Here is a 16,817-nt window from a genome sequence, read left to right as displayed (position 1 = left end):
CTGGCCCCTCGAGGACCGTGGTATAAGGTATAGCAATCCAAGTGGCATCATGTGTTGTGTAACAGCGTTTTTCATTAAATCCCTAATATCTGGCATTATTATTTTACATTGTTAAAAAACATAAAAGGCTAATCTGCCTTACTGGTGTACCAGTGACTAGGGCCATTATTTCAAAGATTTAAAGTCAATTTAATTGTCTCTCTAAATTATGCCAGGAATCCCACAGATCTCTACACAAAAAGTGCTAAAGAGCTGCTTGCTTCTCACACCCCTGCTAAGAATGTATGGAGGTTCTCCTTTACTGAAACCAAACAGGGACGTTGATGGGGGATGTGCCTCTGTGGTTTAGACACACACACACAGGGGGATGTGCTAAATCCCGCTCGTCTCTCCTTGGATAAGGAATAAGGAAGGGGGGAAACCTAATTGCAGTTCATCACACTGCCGGTCCTGTTTTGAATTCAATTTGCAATTCCACACATGCATTTTAATTAGGCTATGCAACAGAACAGGCAAAGCAGGTAATTCACCCTAGAAGGCCTTGGCTGAAATAGACGAACAAATCTAATTCATATTATACCTATATTATTATCATTATTGTTATAAACAGAAATAGTAAAGAGACGTTCACTGCCTCTGGTTCAGAATTAGAAGTGTGGATGAAGGTGAACAGGGTCTCCACAAGGTGGCGACAAAGCAACATCTGACGTTTCAAAAGTCAAAAAAATAAAGGCAAAGTATATCCTACACTGCGCATGCGTTAATGGTCTACAATATGTCTGCGCCCATCGCCAAGGTGGTAAAATAGCACTAACTTCAGAAGTAAGCTGTGTTTATGAACAGTTACAACTCAAACCTGGGGGAACATATACATTTTTTGTCTTCAATAGCAGGAAGGAAACAACAACAACGGTATTGGACAATTTGCAAACAATTTTAAAATAGCAGCGGTGTTTTCTCTGATTGTTAAGTTCGTAGATTAACGCATCACTTGTATTGAACACAAGCTGAGGATAAAATGGTGTTTTTATGATATAGACAATATGCTCATATAGCAGCTTTGCCCGACCTCTTATTGTTATGCATAAAGCGCCTACGTTTGGTCCAGATCAGAGAGAATCGTGTTTTAAAGAGATGTTGCAGGAATCTGAGTCGTCCAGGCTATTATGATATAATGGCTTCCAGAAGAGGTGTAAACTTTCTGTCAAGAGGACATAAGTCTGTCTTCAATCTGTGGAAGCCATGTTTTCAAAAATCACCAAATGTGATCAGCCTGCCGATTAGAACCCATTATCCAAGAGAAAGAAGAACTTTTCACTCAGGTACTCCGTTGATGGTGGCCAAGTTACTGTCAGTGGAGGAGCTTTTTGCCAAGAGGTCTTTGCAGGAATATCTGAAGAAGATTGAGACAGAATACAGTGAATGTTTGAGAGACATCAACAGCAGTGCAGTGGACGAGCGGTGCGTTGAAGAAAACCTGAGGACCAAGAGGACCAAAATGTCCATGCTAACACCTCTTATAAAGACTATGCAAGAGCTGGATACCAAGCTGAGAGAGAGTCAGGAGACTGAGATACTCTTGAAAGGTGAGACTGCTCTGCTGCTGTAAACAAGGAAGAGAGACTGAAATCTGGCACTTTTGGACATTGCTGTGTTACTGTTTCTAGATATTAGTGAAATAGTGTTATCAAATGTTTTAAATTCATATCTGTGTGTTTCTTTCTTTTTATTGCAAGATGAAGACCCAGCCCTTCGAGAGCTGGCCGAGGTGGAGAGAGAAGGTTGTTTGCTCGATATTCAAAATCTCAGACAAAAGGTAAAACTTACATTTCATTGTCAGTGACAAGTTGCTGCAGTATATTATAATAACTCTTGTTGTTTTTGTTAAAACAAACTCCTACGTTTGTCAGATCCTGGATCTGTTGATTCCTGAGGAAGAGGCAGATCTTAACGATCTTGTCCTGGAGGTCACTGCTGGTATTGGGGGTCAGGAGGCAATGCTCTTTACTGCTGAGGTCCTTAATACTCACTTTTATCATTTTTAAACTATTCTTCATAAGTACTGTAACACGCTACACAAATACCTAAATGATTTCATGTGTGTCTCATTGTAGCTCCAGCTTTCAAAAAAAAAAACACAATTCTACATCAGAGGTTTTTCTCATTGTTTCTTCTTATCTGAAGGTGCTTGATATGTACCAGGGCTTCGCTCAGCATCATGGTTGGTCCTTTGACATCCTGGAGCACATGACCAGCGACATAGGTCAATGAACACACACTAGTGAAATATGGACAATTAAGGGAGCAATAATGGACAGTTCTTTTTCAACGTTGTCAGTGTAAACATCTGAGTAACATTCTAATGTTCGTACTTATTACTCATCCGCTGTATATTCAGGAGGACTTCGTCATGCCTCGGCCAGCATAAGCGGGCATGAGTGCTACAAAAGAATGAGGGTTGAGGCTGGAGTTCATCGCGTTCAGAGGATTCCGAAGACAGAAAAACAGGGTCGAATGCACACTAGCACCATGACTGTGGCTGTACTGCCCCAGCCCACTGAGGTATGACTTCACAGAGAAATGCATCGACGGCTGTCGTGTATGTCGTTGTTTGTCTTTCTTCTTAAACCTATTTTATATGTAGGAATTGATTTGCATTTTATGAATTGCAAGTAGTTCAAACAGTGTCATTTCTAATTAATAGAGGTGGAGCATAATCCATCTCTGACTCAGTATGTATTACTGAGACCTTTTATCACTTCCCTGGCAACTGTTCTCACTTAGTCTGACTCAACGACACAGATGAAAGGAAGGTGGAATAACAACCCACCCACTGGTGATCATCAAGTGTTGGTGACCTCATGACTTCATGGGGTTTATTGGACCTGTTTTGTTTTAAATGTTCTAATTTACATGTCCATTTGTTTTTGTGCTCTTGTTAGATTTCTTTTACAATAAACCCTAAGGATCTGAGAATAGACACAAAGAGAGCGAGTGGAGCTGGGGGCCAACACGTCAACACCACAGACAGTGCAGTCAGAATAGTGCATCTGCCTACAGGTACAATATGATTTTAAAAAATAACCTATTAGGTCTGTCTTAAATCTTGCAAAATATTTGTGTTAATCTAATATAATTCGATATTGTGTTTTTGTACTGTAATATAGAGCATTTTTGGTCAGTTTTTAATAGTGATGTTTATTGAGTTAATTTTACAGTACAATCCACTCCAGAAACTTTGTGTTGGTTCTTTAGGTGTGGTTGCTGAGTGCCAGCAGGAACGGTCTCAGCTGAAGAACAGGGAGAAAGCCATGAAGGCTTTGAGAGCCAAACTGTACAGCATGAGGCTGGAGGAGGTAACCAGTAAACGCTACAACCAACGTAAAATACAGGTGGGACACATAGCGATATACATGATATAAGTATCATGCAAAGTACAAATGAGGAAATGTGGATATGAAATATTAAGATTAAAATCAAACACTTATAGTATTACAGTATTAACTCGTAAGACTTCAGTATTTTTAATTAGTTTCTTCTGCATACTGTTCTTTCTCCTGGTCAGATTGGAACCAAAGGCAGATCAGAGAAGATTCGAACTTATAACTTTGCCCAGGATCGAATAACAGATCACCGGATTGGCATGACGCTGCACGATGTTAAGAATTTTCTCCTGGGAGAGGATCTGCTGGATGAGATGAACTCTTTGCTGCAGGAGTTTTCCAGCCAGGAAACCCTAATGGAACTGCTGGGAGAAAGTAACCAGGAGAGTGTCTGACTCCAGAAAGATGGAGAGCAGTAGCACAGTAAAATAATCCACTTCAAATGATTTTAAACGGTCAGAAAATGACCTTGTTGAGGATGTGATAATGTTTCTGTCCATCCATGATGTCGTATGTCCACAGGGATAATTCCTCATAGACATGATATGAATATGTAAGAGAATAATAAAAAACATTGTCAATTGTCAATTGAGTACTTTTGGTCTTAATTCTACATCTACACTTGTTTAATACTTTTTGTCTTTATTATTATTATATTTTAAATAGACATCCAATTGACAGTTTAAGATTGCGGTCGTAGGTACTTTTTTGAATGCAAATTATACTAATTACTTCTCTAACTAGTAATAGATAAAACCTTACCTATTCCTTTCCTCTTCTTAGATACTGTTTAACAAATTACATATTATTTCAAGAATAACTAACAAATTACATATTACAAAATTACATATATATTACAAAAATAACTAACTGGGCTGTACCCAGTTAGTTACAACTGTAACTTGGCTTTAAAGAGCATGTCATTTAATGTGGTTCGATAACTATAGTTCAAAATCAACATAATGATTTGTCCAAACTGTATCGTTTAACCGCATCCCTCAGTAAACCTGCTTTGGGTACGTTTAGCCCAGGCACTACATTACCCGTGATGCTCAGCGCCCCAAGGACGTTTAATCGAGAACCGACCCACTCTCACTGTCCAAATTTCTCCCAGCCGTCGCATCCTGGCTTGTAGCTCCTCCGCGACCGTTAGCTAACTACTAGGGGATTCGCAAGTCATTTTTCTAAGGAAGTTACCTTTTTATACAGCAACAACATGTCATTTTGTCCTTTCGTTCTTTCAGGAAAATGATTTTGCGGCTTCCCCGTGCCGTCACACCCCCCGAAAGGCGAGAATCCCTTCGTAAAGTCAGCTTTTTCGCCTCGACCTCGGTAGCAGCGCGGGCGTAGCGAACCAGCTCCGACGCCCGAGGCTCCGCTGCCCGGCTCCGCCGCCGCCGCCGCCGGCTTGGACAAAGCCTCTCAGATGTTGGACGACAAAAATAGCATCGGAACGCCAGCGTTTTCCCACCGGGTTGGAGAACCGACGTGTCAAGGTGACCATCTGGCGCGAGGGAGCCAGGAATAAAGGGGAGCGCGGGGTGTATTTTCGGGAGGCGAGAGTTGGGATCTCGCACCGGAGCAGGGGGTGCGGAGGAGGGAGACCCGCAGAAAGGAAGGGACGCGGGGGGAGAACAGCCCGATGCCAGTGATGGCAAACGAGCCGATCATCCTAAACGTCTATGATATGGTAAGTGGAGACGTGAAAAGGCTGTTTGACGGCGGCCGAGGACCGGGGCAGGTCGTCTCTGCTTAGCTTCACCAACAACCAAGGGCCATTCACCAAAAAGCGACCTAAGGCCACAGCTGTAATCAGCTGAAGTATGAGGATGAAAGTTGTAGAACTCCGTTCAACGCAAACTGAATGATACAACATTCTTCTGAAATGTGTGCCATTAAAAACAAACATAAAATATAAAGGAGCGGTATCTCACTCAAAACCACATCGTTTCTGTCATCAGAAGACAATATTTACTACATTACAATAGGCTGCTGTTGCAAAAACGGAGAACTGGCAAAAGTCAAACACTGACAGAAGCCAGTGATCTGAGAGGTCTCCATTCCCTAAACGACCCCATTTTACATCCAGCTGTTTGCATCCACCCGTGCATGAAGCCCAGCCTTTGTTCCTTTTCTCTCGGGGCCACGTCAGGAACTAATGGGACTCGAAAGCGCGCGTGCTGCTCAAACTTACTCTCGGTAAACTGAAAGTGAGCTGACCTCACCCAGTCATCGCTGCCACTAGACAGGAAATGTACGTCTCTCTGTTGCAGGCTGAAGCAGAGGTTGCACTCGAGTCACAGCGTTGTCACAGCGTTGTCACTGGGCAGGAGTGAGTCAGTGGGAGGGTGAGCTGGGAATTGACTGATCTGTTGATGAATCATTGATTGATATGGATCCCCTGCTGTAGGCGCATCGCGCCTCAAATGCTCATTGTTTTGTTTGGGACCATAGAACAGACTGAATCTGTATGTTTGATCTAATGTCCTCGCTGTGTCTCCACCTCATTTATCCCCATAATTACTGCATTTGTTCCAACTTGTCCTTCCTCCTCACCTTCCTTCCTTCCCTCCTCACCTTCCTTCCTTCCTTCCTTCCTTCCTTCCTTCCTTCCTTCCTTCCTTCCTTCCTTCCTTCCTTCTGTTCCTCGTTCCTCTCACCTTCCTCGGTCATTTCCTCACCACCTTTGCAAGTGACCTTTCCTCCCCTCGCCCCTCGTTCTCCTGCATTCTCTTGCTTTTCACTTCACTTGCTGTCCACATTAGTTTCTCCTCAGTAAAGACTAAAGAGCTCTTATCGCTGCCTCGCTTCCATTCATCTGAACAGCTGCAGGGTTCCGTGACACACTTTCACACGCACTCATACATACATACATAGAGTGAAGGAAGTCTGTGGGATCTGCTGTTGTACATATTCTGTCACATCCTTCCACATTTCTGGTGGTTTTATTCTCTGCGTGTTCTAATGTGGAAAATCTTTAACTGTTACCTGCGATGCATTCATTTATTCAACTACTTTAAACACTTCCTTTAAACTATTGATTTGACTGTCGGACCAGGTCATGGCCGGGGAGGTGACGGACACCGCAGGTTCTGTGCTGATTGAGGGGCTGACTGGCTGCGGGTCATCGTAGTAAAACATCCATTGAACATCTTTTAACGTTTGAGGATCGATAGTGTCATGTGACTTTCAGGAATATTTGTGCTGACATGACTGCTGGTGACCCCCCCCCCCCCCCCACCCCACAGCTTCCTCATCCTCCACCCCGTTCCTCTCCTTTCACATTTCTGTCCGGCCTCTCCCGCCGCCCCGCTCCCTTCTGTGCTAAGTGGATTTTCTGGCCATCACTGAGTGCTTTAGTACACTGTTTTAATGAGGCAGCATTATCCGCACACCAGCTGTCTGCCTGCCAGGCAGCACCGTGGCTCTGAGGGTGAGTGAATGGCTGTGTTGGTATATTAGGTTTAAGAGCGTCAGGTAGTCAGACACTCCGCAGATCAGGTTGTGTTGTTCTGTGTTGGCTGCAGTTTCACTGTGGATGCAGACATGCTGCAGTCATGTTTCCACTTCTTCTGTATCGCTTAGAAAAACGAAACCGTGAATCCCACGAAATAAATCAGGAGCGTAGCAGTGTTATTTTCAAGATGGGAGCAGCTTTCAGGTCGTTCAGTCTCAAAGAAGATTTTACCCTCTTTAAATTAAGAGAACGTGTCCTGTAAGATGGTGACGGTGCAGGAAGTGGGCTGAATTGAACCATAACACATTTAGCACAACTGAGCAGATTATTCATCGCAGATGCAGCCAAAATGGACCCGCTCTTGTCTTGTGGCTGCGGCCTCCTTCCCTGAATTAGTTTATCTTTATCTGTTTGGTTTCAGTCTAGCATCTGTTTTTAAAGCAGCGAAGAACACGCCGTCTCTACCGGTTTATTAGACCCGGTAATACTGCTTCACGCAGACAGATTATAGCAGAGAGATGCTCTCAGGAGGCAGCTTTTAACGAGCTATGAACGAACGAGGGCTAAGATAAGACTCTTATTTTACCAGTGAGGAGGATGTAGCATGTTAGCGTAGCGGACTGGCTTTCTTTAACTCCTGTGAACCCACAGATCAGCACCCTGCGTCCTCCTGCAGATTATCCTGCTCAAACACCCCCCGCATCTGCAGACGCACTGGATGAGGTGGTCTCAGCAGCAATGAGGACTTTTAGACACAACATCTCTTTACAATAAGCTTGTAGGGATGTACACAGGACTGAACGGGTGAAAGCTATTTGTGTGAGACATTTTAGAAAGAGAAGTCAAAATAAAAAGCCATGTATTGCAGATTTTTCAGTTCTTTTGTGTAGACGCTGCCTCTACCAGGGCCCCTGCTCCATCCTTTCCGTCTCTGCCTAGCAACATCCTGCCCAATCATCTTGCAGCCACTGGATGTTAGACAAACTACTCAGATCAGTGCTGCTGCAGTTATTGATTATGTGTTTGGAGACGGCCTTGTCTTTTATTAAGATTGAGGCTGGTGAGTCTCGATCCCATTAGGATAATGGGAAGTGTTGGGAACGCTTGATAGAGGCACATATGGCTAATCAAGTTCCTGCGCTGTCTGTTACATGATTGTCTTCTGCTGCGGCACTTGGTTACTTTCACTAAACCAGGAAGTGACTCATGCAGCAGCAAAGTTTGCATCGCAGCGTTTCTAGTTGTTTTGGCCCAGCCAGCCAACATGGGATGCTCCACGTGAGCCAAACATGGACGCCGCCTCTTGAGCTGCCATCTGTGGTGTAATTACAGTCCTATTCACGTGTGATGGCAGCTCGTTACTGCTCTTATTGTTTGAGTGTGTGAAAAGGGCTTAGACTGTCTTTTACTGTTCACGTCTGTGTACTGTAGTACTCCAAGAGCAACACCCAAAGCAGAAATCACTCTACATGTTCACAGTGTGGACAGACAGTTATGAGCATTATTTACTGTACTGACATTTATCTGCTTGTGTCCATTTCTTTCTTTAGTACTGGATCAATGAGTTCACCAGCTCTCTGGGCATCGGAGTGTTTCACTCAGGGATTGAGATCTACGGAAGAGGTTAGGACCTCTTTAAATCCTACACCTCATATATCAGGTCGACCACGAGGCTGCTTTTAACCTTCTGTGCGTTCATATCTGTGTTTAGAGTTTGCCTATGGCGGACACCCGTACCCATTCTCAGGGATCTTTGAAATTACACCAGGTGATGCAACTGAACTCGGCGAGACCTTCAAGTTCAAGTAAGTTTGGGGTGTTTGGTCGTTTTTGCAGAATTTTGGAATATTTTTTGTTTTGCATATATTAGTTATTATTAAGTCACATATTTTTATTATATAATTTATATAATACTTTTTATTGTGTGCTATAATAATCCTCTCCAGTCCTTCTTTAGGTGTAGAGCTGCAGAGATTATTCAAATAGACTCTCGAGTGCAGTGTTGAGCCATTTGGTGTTTTTTTTTGTTTTTTTTGCTGACGTTGGTTGTGTTGTGGTGGGGAGATAAAGCAACACAGTCAGTTGACTGTGTGTTCATATTCTCAGAGTCAGCCCCCATTCTCTGTGTCCTTCTACCCGGAGCTGCTGTGCGTTACTTCTGCTCTACTTGATTTGCCCTGTGGCTTTAGACACACTCAGTGCAGCACACAACACACTTGCTGCATTCACTCACTACTCCACTGGGCCATAAACATGGATCATTGGGGATCTCCTTTGTCTTTGCAATGAGAACTGGACATTTCATCTACTGACGTCATTTTGTCAACTCTGCTTAATGACTAAATCATTTTTAAAGTATTAACCATACTCTACAGTCTCAGCTTCTAGTGATGAGTCATCTCACATGACGCCCGTTTAATGTGTAAATGAGGCTGTTTTTGATGCTCCACTCCTAATGATATGTGATGTCCCTGTAGAGAAGCCATAGTCCTGGGCAGCACCGACTTCACAGAGGAGGATGTGGAGCGGATCGTTGAGGAGATGGGGAAGGAGTACAAAGGCAACGCCTACCACCTCATGCACAAGAACTGCAATCACTTCTCCTCAGCCCTGTCCGAGGTGGGCTTAAATAAAGGCTCTCAGCTGATTCACGCTGTGCTGTTGTGTGAGCGCTTGGTCTGATTGTGTGTGTGTGTTTGTGCGTAGTTTCAGTCAGCTTATCCTGGGGTGACTAATGAGCAGGGAGTCTTAGAGCACTGAGATGGGGATTAGGACACTGATACAAGCCTAGACATGCAGAGCCAGCTGGCACACACACACACACACACACACACACACACACACACACACACACACACACACACACACACACACACGACTTTTAATGTACATGCTGAATATGAAGAACATGAATCTTAATTATCCAGAGAGAACATTTAATATGGAGGACACTGACACATTGTGTCCAGTTTTATTCGTGTACAAACACTCAGTTGAAGCAGGTTTTGCTTCATAGTAGCCAGAATGTCTTCTGATGTTGACATTAAGGGTCAGTTTCACAATCCTTGGAAGAGGTTTCCAGTTGAGTCATCTCATAACAGAATGTCAGGAAGCGTTTTCTAGATAAGTTGTATTGTGAGTAGTATTATTATAAGTAGTAATATTTTGTCCTTCTGTGCATGTTCAGACTCTAACACCTCACACACTTGATGCCAAAGCATTTTGGCAGAAGCGGCGAGAGCTTCATTTAAAACCAGCATTCTGACTCTCTCAAACCTCCCGTGAACCTCCTCAGATCCTGTGCGGCAGGGAGATCCCCCGCTGGGTCAACCGTCTGGCCTACTTCAGCTCCTGCGTGCCGTTCCTCCAGAGCTGCCTGCCCAAAGAGTGGCTGACGCCCGCTGCCTTACAGTCCAGCGTCAGCCAGGAGCTGCACGCAGGCGGGGAGCTGGAGGAGGCGGAGGACGCCGCTGCCACAGCCTCCCTGGCCTCCTTGTCGCCCTGCTCGCCCTCGTCCTCCACCAGCCCCTCTGTGCCTCGTCACTCTCGCCACCAGCCTCGCCAATAGACGCACACGGGTCTTCTGGGAAACTGTTGTGTCCTGTGAGATTGTCCTCACGTAAGGCACCGAACCCGTGCCTGCGCTGGGCCGGCTCGTCCCAGCCACGATCCACAGCAGTGGAAGGGGTTTTGCTCCCACGGGAGGAAGGAACAGCTCTGAGATCGCGGATGATGGATTACGTCATCCAATCGAAATTCCGACCATTTCCTCTCTTTCATTATTTTACCAGCCAACCTTTACATAGACTTGATTGTTGGCCACACTTTTTCAAATTTACCAGCCACCGTTATTTGACGGACGGTGCTAATCTGCACATTGCTGTAGTGGAAGAATGCTGAAATACAAGGATGGGGTTTAATCTGTCGGTGCCCACGAGGCGTGACCTTACCTCCACGTCTGGCTTTGTGGCCAATACTGACTGACTCTTCTGTTTCTTCTCAGGGTTTGCCTGAGAAAATGAATTCAAGTTAAAGCTGCTGGTGGAAAAGGTCATGCATGGACTCTGCCTTCAAAATCTTTTATTTAGTGGTGGCTTTAAAAACAGCTGCAGTCTGGAAGCTGAACGGCACCGACACGCTGATCGTTGTTGTTCTGTGAAGCAGCCAAGTGCTGGCCGTTATTTGACTGTGGTTGGTAAAAACAGGCGGCTGTAGATAAAATGCCTCACATGTCTGGCTGGTAACATTTTGAAAGCAGAAGGGGGTTTTGGACTGTAAACACATTGCCTCAGAATGCTGTGTGTGAATCAGGACCTCAGCTTGTTGTTTTTCTATCACAGCAAGCTGTACAGACTCAAACCAGGACTACAATCAGCCTAATTTGTCTCAATGGGTGAGAATTGCTGACACACATCAGATGGGTTCAGTTCCTGGTCTTTGCTTCCCAAGTCCCTTTCTTTGTTCCTTTTTGTCAGGTATCTGTAGCAGCTCCTTTAATCTGACTGTTTAAAAAATGTATCAGCCTTGAATCGGTTATTTCTTTAAAATAGTTGATTTCTAAATATTTTAAAAATGGGATGAGGGTAAAATAGAGTCTCCATTCTTAGTAGCAGATACCATGGTGCCTTGGAGCAGTTCTAAATAATCCAAGTGTCCAGTGGCCACCCGTGCAAAACACTGGTTATACTGGTTTGCTCCCAGTTGCCAGTGTGTTTCAAATGAATTTCATTTTATCTAAAGAAGAAGCAAAGGAAGGGGAGGCTTTTTAAATGGGAACTCTGACCTGTGACCAGTCACAACCCCTACATCTGCCCAGTTAGGGATGATTTAAAGCCTCATCAAAGCAAGTTTTATTTTCAGAGATTATATTTTATGGTGGAATAACTGGTGCATTGAGACGAAGGTCTGGATGTCTAAAACTCTACACTCGCTGCTTTTCTTAAATAAACAGCCCCTTGTGAACGCCACAGTTAGCACCAACATATCTGCTGCTTACCGTGTAAACAGAAGCCATGGATGTGTCCAAACTCTGCTGACAGAAGACGAAGAGCTGCTCCACAGCAGGACTTTTTTATCCTTTCATGTTTTTCTATGGTTTATGGACTCTGGCCTTTGTGTTTGTTTGGTAAGCTCAGGACTCCAGAAGGCCTTGTAATATAACTCTGTCAACTTTTTTATCCCACACCTTCTGTTTGCGTTTTCTAATGCTGTGGTCACTCCGTAGAGCTTTTCAACAGTGCACATGTGGTTGTGCAGTTTTCTACTCTCCTCTTTGATAAGGCTTTTTGTTTACAGTCGGGATGTTTATACGTGAGCCTGTGTTACTCTCTCAGTTCCTGTCTGTGCATGAATGCGTGCGTGTGTGCACACTTATATATGGTATTATATAAAAATAACGTCAACAAGCTGCCAACTGGGCCACATCTGAATTTGTCACACATTGATCCTTAAATGACAACAAATGCTACAGCATCTTCAAGAAATCAGATTTAGCCCAAGTAAAATTGTTTTTTTTCTCCAGCTAATTTGTGTATTTTTAATGCAATGCAGAAAAGACTCCTCAAGTAAGCAGCATGTTATCTGACATGGACTAACTTGAGGCTTTCATGTTGGACAGGGCTGTTTCTCGTGGGCGCCTCCTGCTGGCCGATGTCTGTGCTGTCATTTCTCATCATTGAGGTTTCCCTTGACTGCATAGTCTTCTGCATTAACACGACACCGTCTGTAGACCTTCGTTTCTAAATGCTGGAGAAAAATCTTTTACTGGACACGAAGTATGACAGATCACCGTTACCAAGGCCAAAGACTTGAACCAAACCAAACCTGTGTTTTGTTCACATCACATTTTAGTAAATGTCCTGTTTTCTACTGGGATCCTCACTCTGTGTAAATGTAGAGTAATGATTAGGGGCACCACATGTAAGCTATGAATGTAGATTGGGAAACCTCGACCCCTGACCTCAGGTGCTTCGCGCCCAGAGACTTTAGATGAGTCGACCTAAAGACGTACAACCTGTGACGTCTTCTCTGTATCATGACATGATACATTTGAATGGTTATGCTACTGTATAATTAGTCTCATCTGACCCTAATGTTGATTTATGAATTTCTTTTTCCCGTTGGCCTACAGCTGCACAGGTGAACACCAGATGTCAACCAAATAAAACCTAAACCATCCACGCTGTTGCATGTTGGATGCACGTTGTCAGTAATTTCAATTAAAAAAAGAGCCAGTAAACATTTATTTGAGTTACACAATCAATCTCTTTACGTTTCGTTTAGTGTATCACAATCGATATAAAATAGAATCTAAAGTCTGTGATTGAGGTGAATCTGATTCAGCCACTGGGTGGAGACAAATACCTGTGAATGACAGCATTAGTCAAGCTGCAGCACTGCTGATACTGATCAGAATAGTTATTAGTGTTCCATACATTCAATACACATTTGATTGACAGTCTGCAAATTTAAAGTGTACTATACTTTGATGATTATTAATAAAAAAACATCTATAGAAAAATCAGTTTGCCAAGATCTGAGATCGAACGTGTGTGGAGGCGGTCGGTCTTGGATCACTGTCGCCTGCGGACAAACTTGAGCTTTATTGGCTGAACCGGCTGGAACTTCCAGTCAAACTGCAGCGGAACCTAAAGGAAGACGCCGGCGTGAAATCAGGGACGAGCTGAGCAGCGTGAGCGTCCAAGTGCACGCGAACGTGCTGCACCTACCAAGGTGTCGCTGCACGTTTCCACGGTGTAGAACTGCAGGAGGCGGACGATCACCGTCTTCATGACCAGGAGAGCGTAACGCATCCCCACGCAGTTCCGCGGGCCGAGGCCGAACGGCATGTAGGCGTACGGGTTCACCTCCTCCCCGCTGTCCCTACTGAACCTGCAGGGCGACACCAGGCTGCGTCACCGCTGAGGAACGGCCTCGCTGAAACCTGCGTGTGACTGATACGTGTTGGTAAGGCTTTGCCCAGGGCCCGTTCACCTCTCGGGCCTGAAGAGCTCAGGTGAGCTCCAAAAGCGTGGATCCTTGTGCAACAGGTAGGCAGGAATCCCGACCACGGTTCCCTCGGGGATGGTGAGCCCGTGGATCTGCACTGTTTTCTTGCACACCCTCTCAAGACGCGGCGCGGTGGGAACCAGACGCATTGACTCACAAATAACCTGGTCCAGGTACTCCAGACCAGCCAGCTTCTCATATGAAACCGGTGTCTGGAGGCAACGAACACAAGAGCATGAGCGATACAGGAGGGTGGAAGGCTTCTTTCACCTGATCTGACACATAAACGGTGCTGTACATCTGGTGGGAGGCTGGAGTCAATCTCTGTCTGCAGCGTCTGCAGTGCGTCAGGGTTGGTTGCCAGGTTGTACAGGATGTAAGTGAGGGTGACGCTGGTGGTCTCAAACCCACCAAAGATGAAAACTAAGGCCTGGGAAAGAATCTCGTGTTCAGTCAAACCTGCAAGAAAAGTCAAAAGACAAACGTCGACGACGGTTTCGTCGCTCGGGTTCAGAATCGAAGCGGAGCAGCTGTATGAAAACTCACCTTTACTCGGCTGCTCTTGCTCATTTTTTATCGCCGCCTCTGGAATCTCATTCTGAACCAGAACCTGGAGGAAATCTGCTCGAACCTGGAAGAGATGCAACGTCCAATGTGACTCAGTTTCAAGCCACACTTTTCCCTCTTTTCAATCTTGTCACTCGATCCGGATCCAACGCTTACAGATTCCTCGCCACAGTGCTCGTCTTTGAATTTCTTGATGATGTTGTAGAAGAAGTCCAGACTTTGCCTGGGCATGAACTCGACCTTCAGGAGCTTGGCGAGACGGGCACCGAAGGGGAACATCACTGAAGCAGAGGCAACGCGTGGTTATCCACGGCCTGAGCTGCGTGACCTCAGGGGCTGTGCCAGTAACACACGCCAGCACTTACTCAGGATCAGTAAAGGCAAGAACCTGAAGTTGAGCATCTTCTTGAGATGAACATTCAGAGGATCCTCTGGGTTGTTGATGGAGTCCATCTCCACACTGAAGGAGGCGCTGGCCACTGTGTCTAAGCTGTACGGCGCCACGAATCTGCAGACGGAGGGAGGAAACGGAGGATTTCAAATCTTTAAAGTCTCCCATTCATTTACTTCTGCTCTGTACACGTTACACAACAGTGTGAGGAAAGGCTGACGCGTGACAACATACTGTTTGACATCGACTGACTCCAAATCTGTTTTCTCCAGTTTCTTAAGAAGCCGATCTGTGTAGCGAACAACCACGGGAAAAACCTTCAAAACAGAAACACAGTTAAAGTACTGCCACTCTATAAAATATGAAAACATTTAAAGATTCAACTTTCAGAACTTACACTTGTACAGAATTTGTACTTCAGCACGATGACATTTACTTTATTTATTTGCACACATCAGAGTCAGCATATGGACACGGTACCTGTTTCAGTCTTCCGCTGGTGAAGCACGGAGACAAAGTGCTGCGGATTCTTTTCCACTTCTCATCTTTAACTACTGTAATTGCATCATCCATGGGCCCAGATGTTCCAAGAATGTCCTGTAAACGCGGGAACAGTCCACATCTGCGGTTTTAGGGGTTTAACACAAATAACCCAAATGTGCTGCAGTAGGAAACTACACTAAAAGTCCACTTCACCATAATAACATATTCACACATCACCAACTGTCAGCACATAAACCGGTCTGTGTGGCGCAATGACACAAAGTGGTTACATCACAGTTCCCATCACTTCGCTGATGCTGTTACTGAACCTGCTGCGTTGAATGGAGCCGAGCCTCTCACCCTGCGGTTGGTGAACACCGAGTAGCACTCCTTCACCATCACAGTTTTAATGATCTCCGGGTCTGCCACCATCACAATTGGAGTTCTTGCATCATACAACCTGCACAAAAATAACATTTCATCTTATTATAAAGTATGAACTCAGTTTATCCTTTAACCTGAGCCCAAACTGTTCCGAGATGCTGATCACTGGATGCTGTTATTATTTGCTTACACTCACGCCTCAGGCTTTTGTGATTGTACTGGGACCTCTGCTGATGTAGAAGCAAATCAACCAACATCAGCTGCAGAGGTCTGCTTTGAGTGATGGGGGAGGAACTCACCCCCAGACGTCCCCGTACTTGGCCTGGCACTGACGGTCGAAAAGCAAGAGTCCCTGAAAACACACTTCTGATCAGTCTTAAGCACTGACACGTGAAGCTGTGATGGAGTCCGACACGCACCTTCCTGAAGTACAACATGGTCCCGACAAAAGGCAGCGGCCTCGGTCCGGGAATGCCCAGCTTCCTGAGCAGCCTGTGCGGCCACACGCCGTACCTGCGTGACGCAAACATTGATGACGTCACCCGTCAACACGAGCGCAACGTAACCCGAGCGACTACTCACAGTAATAACAGCGCTGCGAGCAGAGCCAGCAGGGTCCAGGTGGCGGCCGAACCGAGCGCGAAGTCCAACATCTCGTCCGGATCCGAACAGAGCAGGACGCAAACAACGGGAGGAACTGGGAGGTTCGCTGCGAAGTGAAACCTTTAAATGGAGCGTCTGTGGGAGGAGCGAGGAACGACGGGCTGGAGTCCAGAGGCCGCAGGAAATGATCCCCGCGCGCGCGTGCGTAGAGCTGCTGCTGCCGCTGCGTTAAAGCCTTAAATGGACCTGGCCCATTTATGCGTTTACGACGGCATTAGTCATAAGTTGCTTCAATCACCTGTATGTTTTATGCTTCTTCTAATGGTCTTGTTTTCTTATTAATTTTATTAATATTTAGTATGAATACACTTTTTCTATAGTCTAATGCTTTTTATTATACATCATTTATATTCTCTATTATTTTACATTTTACAGTCAACAAGTAGAATTTCTTTAAGACAAACATAACACATTTTATATTTTCAGTAACAATCATTTGTTACTGTACTACACACACTTGTGCTTTTTCCTCTCTCATGTT

The 16,817-nt window shown here is 45.0% G+C and overlaps 3 protein-coding genes across 5 annotated transcripts; 2 read left to right on the top strand and 1 right to left on the bottom strand.

Annotated features, from left to right (window-relative positions):
• The first annotated feature begins 755 nt into the window (after positions 1–755).
• On the top strand, positions 756–3,971 carry mtrf1l (mitochondrial translational release factor 1-like). Its single transcript, XM_029175498.1, has 8 exons — positions 756–1,586; positions 1,737–1,816; positions 1,911–2,015; positions 2,185–2,263; positions 2,399–2,562; positions 2,943–3,060; positions 3,256–3,392; positions 3,566–3,971. Exons 1-8 carry the CDS (start codon positions 1,175–1,177, stop codon positions 3,776–3,778), a joined length of 1,308 nt encoding a protein of 435 aa, XP_029031331.1. The 5' UTR covers positions 756–1,174; the 3' UTR covers positions 3,779–3,971.
• Positions 3,972–4,474: 503 nt separating this feature from the next.
• desi2 (desumoylating isopeptidase 2) lies at positions 4,475–13,017 on the top strand. Its single transcript, XM_029175499.3, has 5 exons — positions 4,475–5,073; positions 8,391–8,463; positions 8,552–8,645; positions 9,318–9,459; positions 10,136–13,017. Exons 1-5 carry the CDS (start codon positions 5,026–5,028, stop codon positions 10,406–10,408), a joined length of 630 nt encoding a protein of 209 aa, XP_029031332.1. The 5' UTR covers positions 4,475–5,025; the 3' UTR covers positions 10,409–13,017.
• Positions 13,018–13,064: 47 nt separating this feature from the next.
• On the bottom strand, positions 13,065–16,447 carry LOC114870620 (cytochrome P450 3A27-like). 3 transcript variants are annotated; one of them, XM_029175496.3, is made up of 13 exons: positions 16,256–16,447; positions 16,093–16,186; positions 15,973–16,025; positions 15,650–15,749; positions 15,287–15,403; positions 15,041–15,123; positions 14,781–14,923; positions 14,572–14,696; positions 14,395–14,479; positions 14,147–14,307; positions 13,834–14,060; positions 13,569–13,731; positions 13,065–13,487 (listed from the first exon to the last, which is right to left on the bottom strand). In XM_029175496.3, the coding sequence occupies exons 1-13, from the start codon at positions 16,324–16,326 to the stop codon at positions 13,413–13,415; spliced, it is 1,497 nt and encodes a 498-aa protein (XP_029031329.1). In that variant the 5' UTR covers positions 16,327–16,447; the 3' UTR covers positions 13,065–13,412. The 3 variants fall into 3 exon arrangements, with proteins under 3 accessions (XP_029031329.1, XP_029031330.1, XP_040929912.1); XM_029175497.3 differs by lacking the exons at positions 16,093–16,186; positions 16,256–16,447 and having other exon boundaries at positions 15,864–16,002; XM_041073978.2 differs by lacking the exons at positions 15,973–16,025; positions 16,093–16,186; positions 16,256–16,447 and adding an exon at positions 15,870–15,889.
• Positions 16,448–16,817: the final 370 nt, after the last annotated feature.

Source organism: Betta splendens, chromosome 15 (genome assembly GCF_900634795.4).
Source record: "Betta splendens chromosome 15, fBetSpl5.4, whole genome shotgun sequence".
Taxonomy (NCBI): Eukaryota; Metazoa; Chordata; class Actinopteri; order Anabantiformes; family Osphronemidae; genus Betta; species Betta splendens.
The sequence above is the reverse complement of the archived record's forward strand: the minus strand, read 5'-3'. Positions and strand labels throughout refer to the sequence as shown.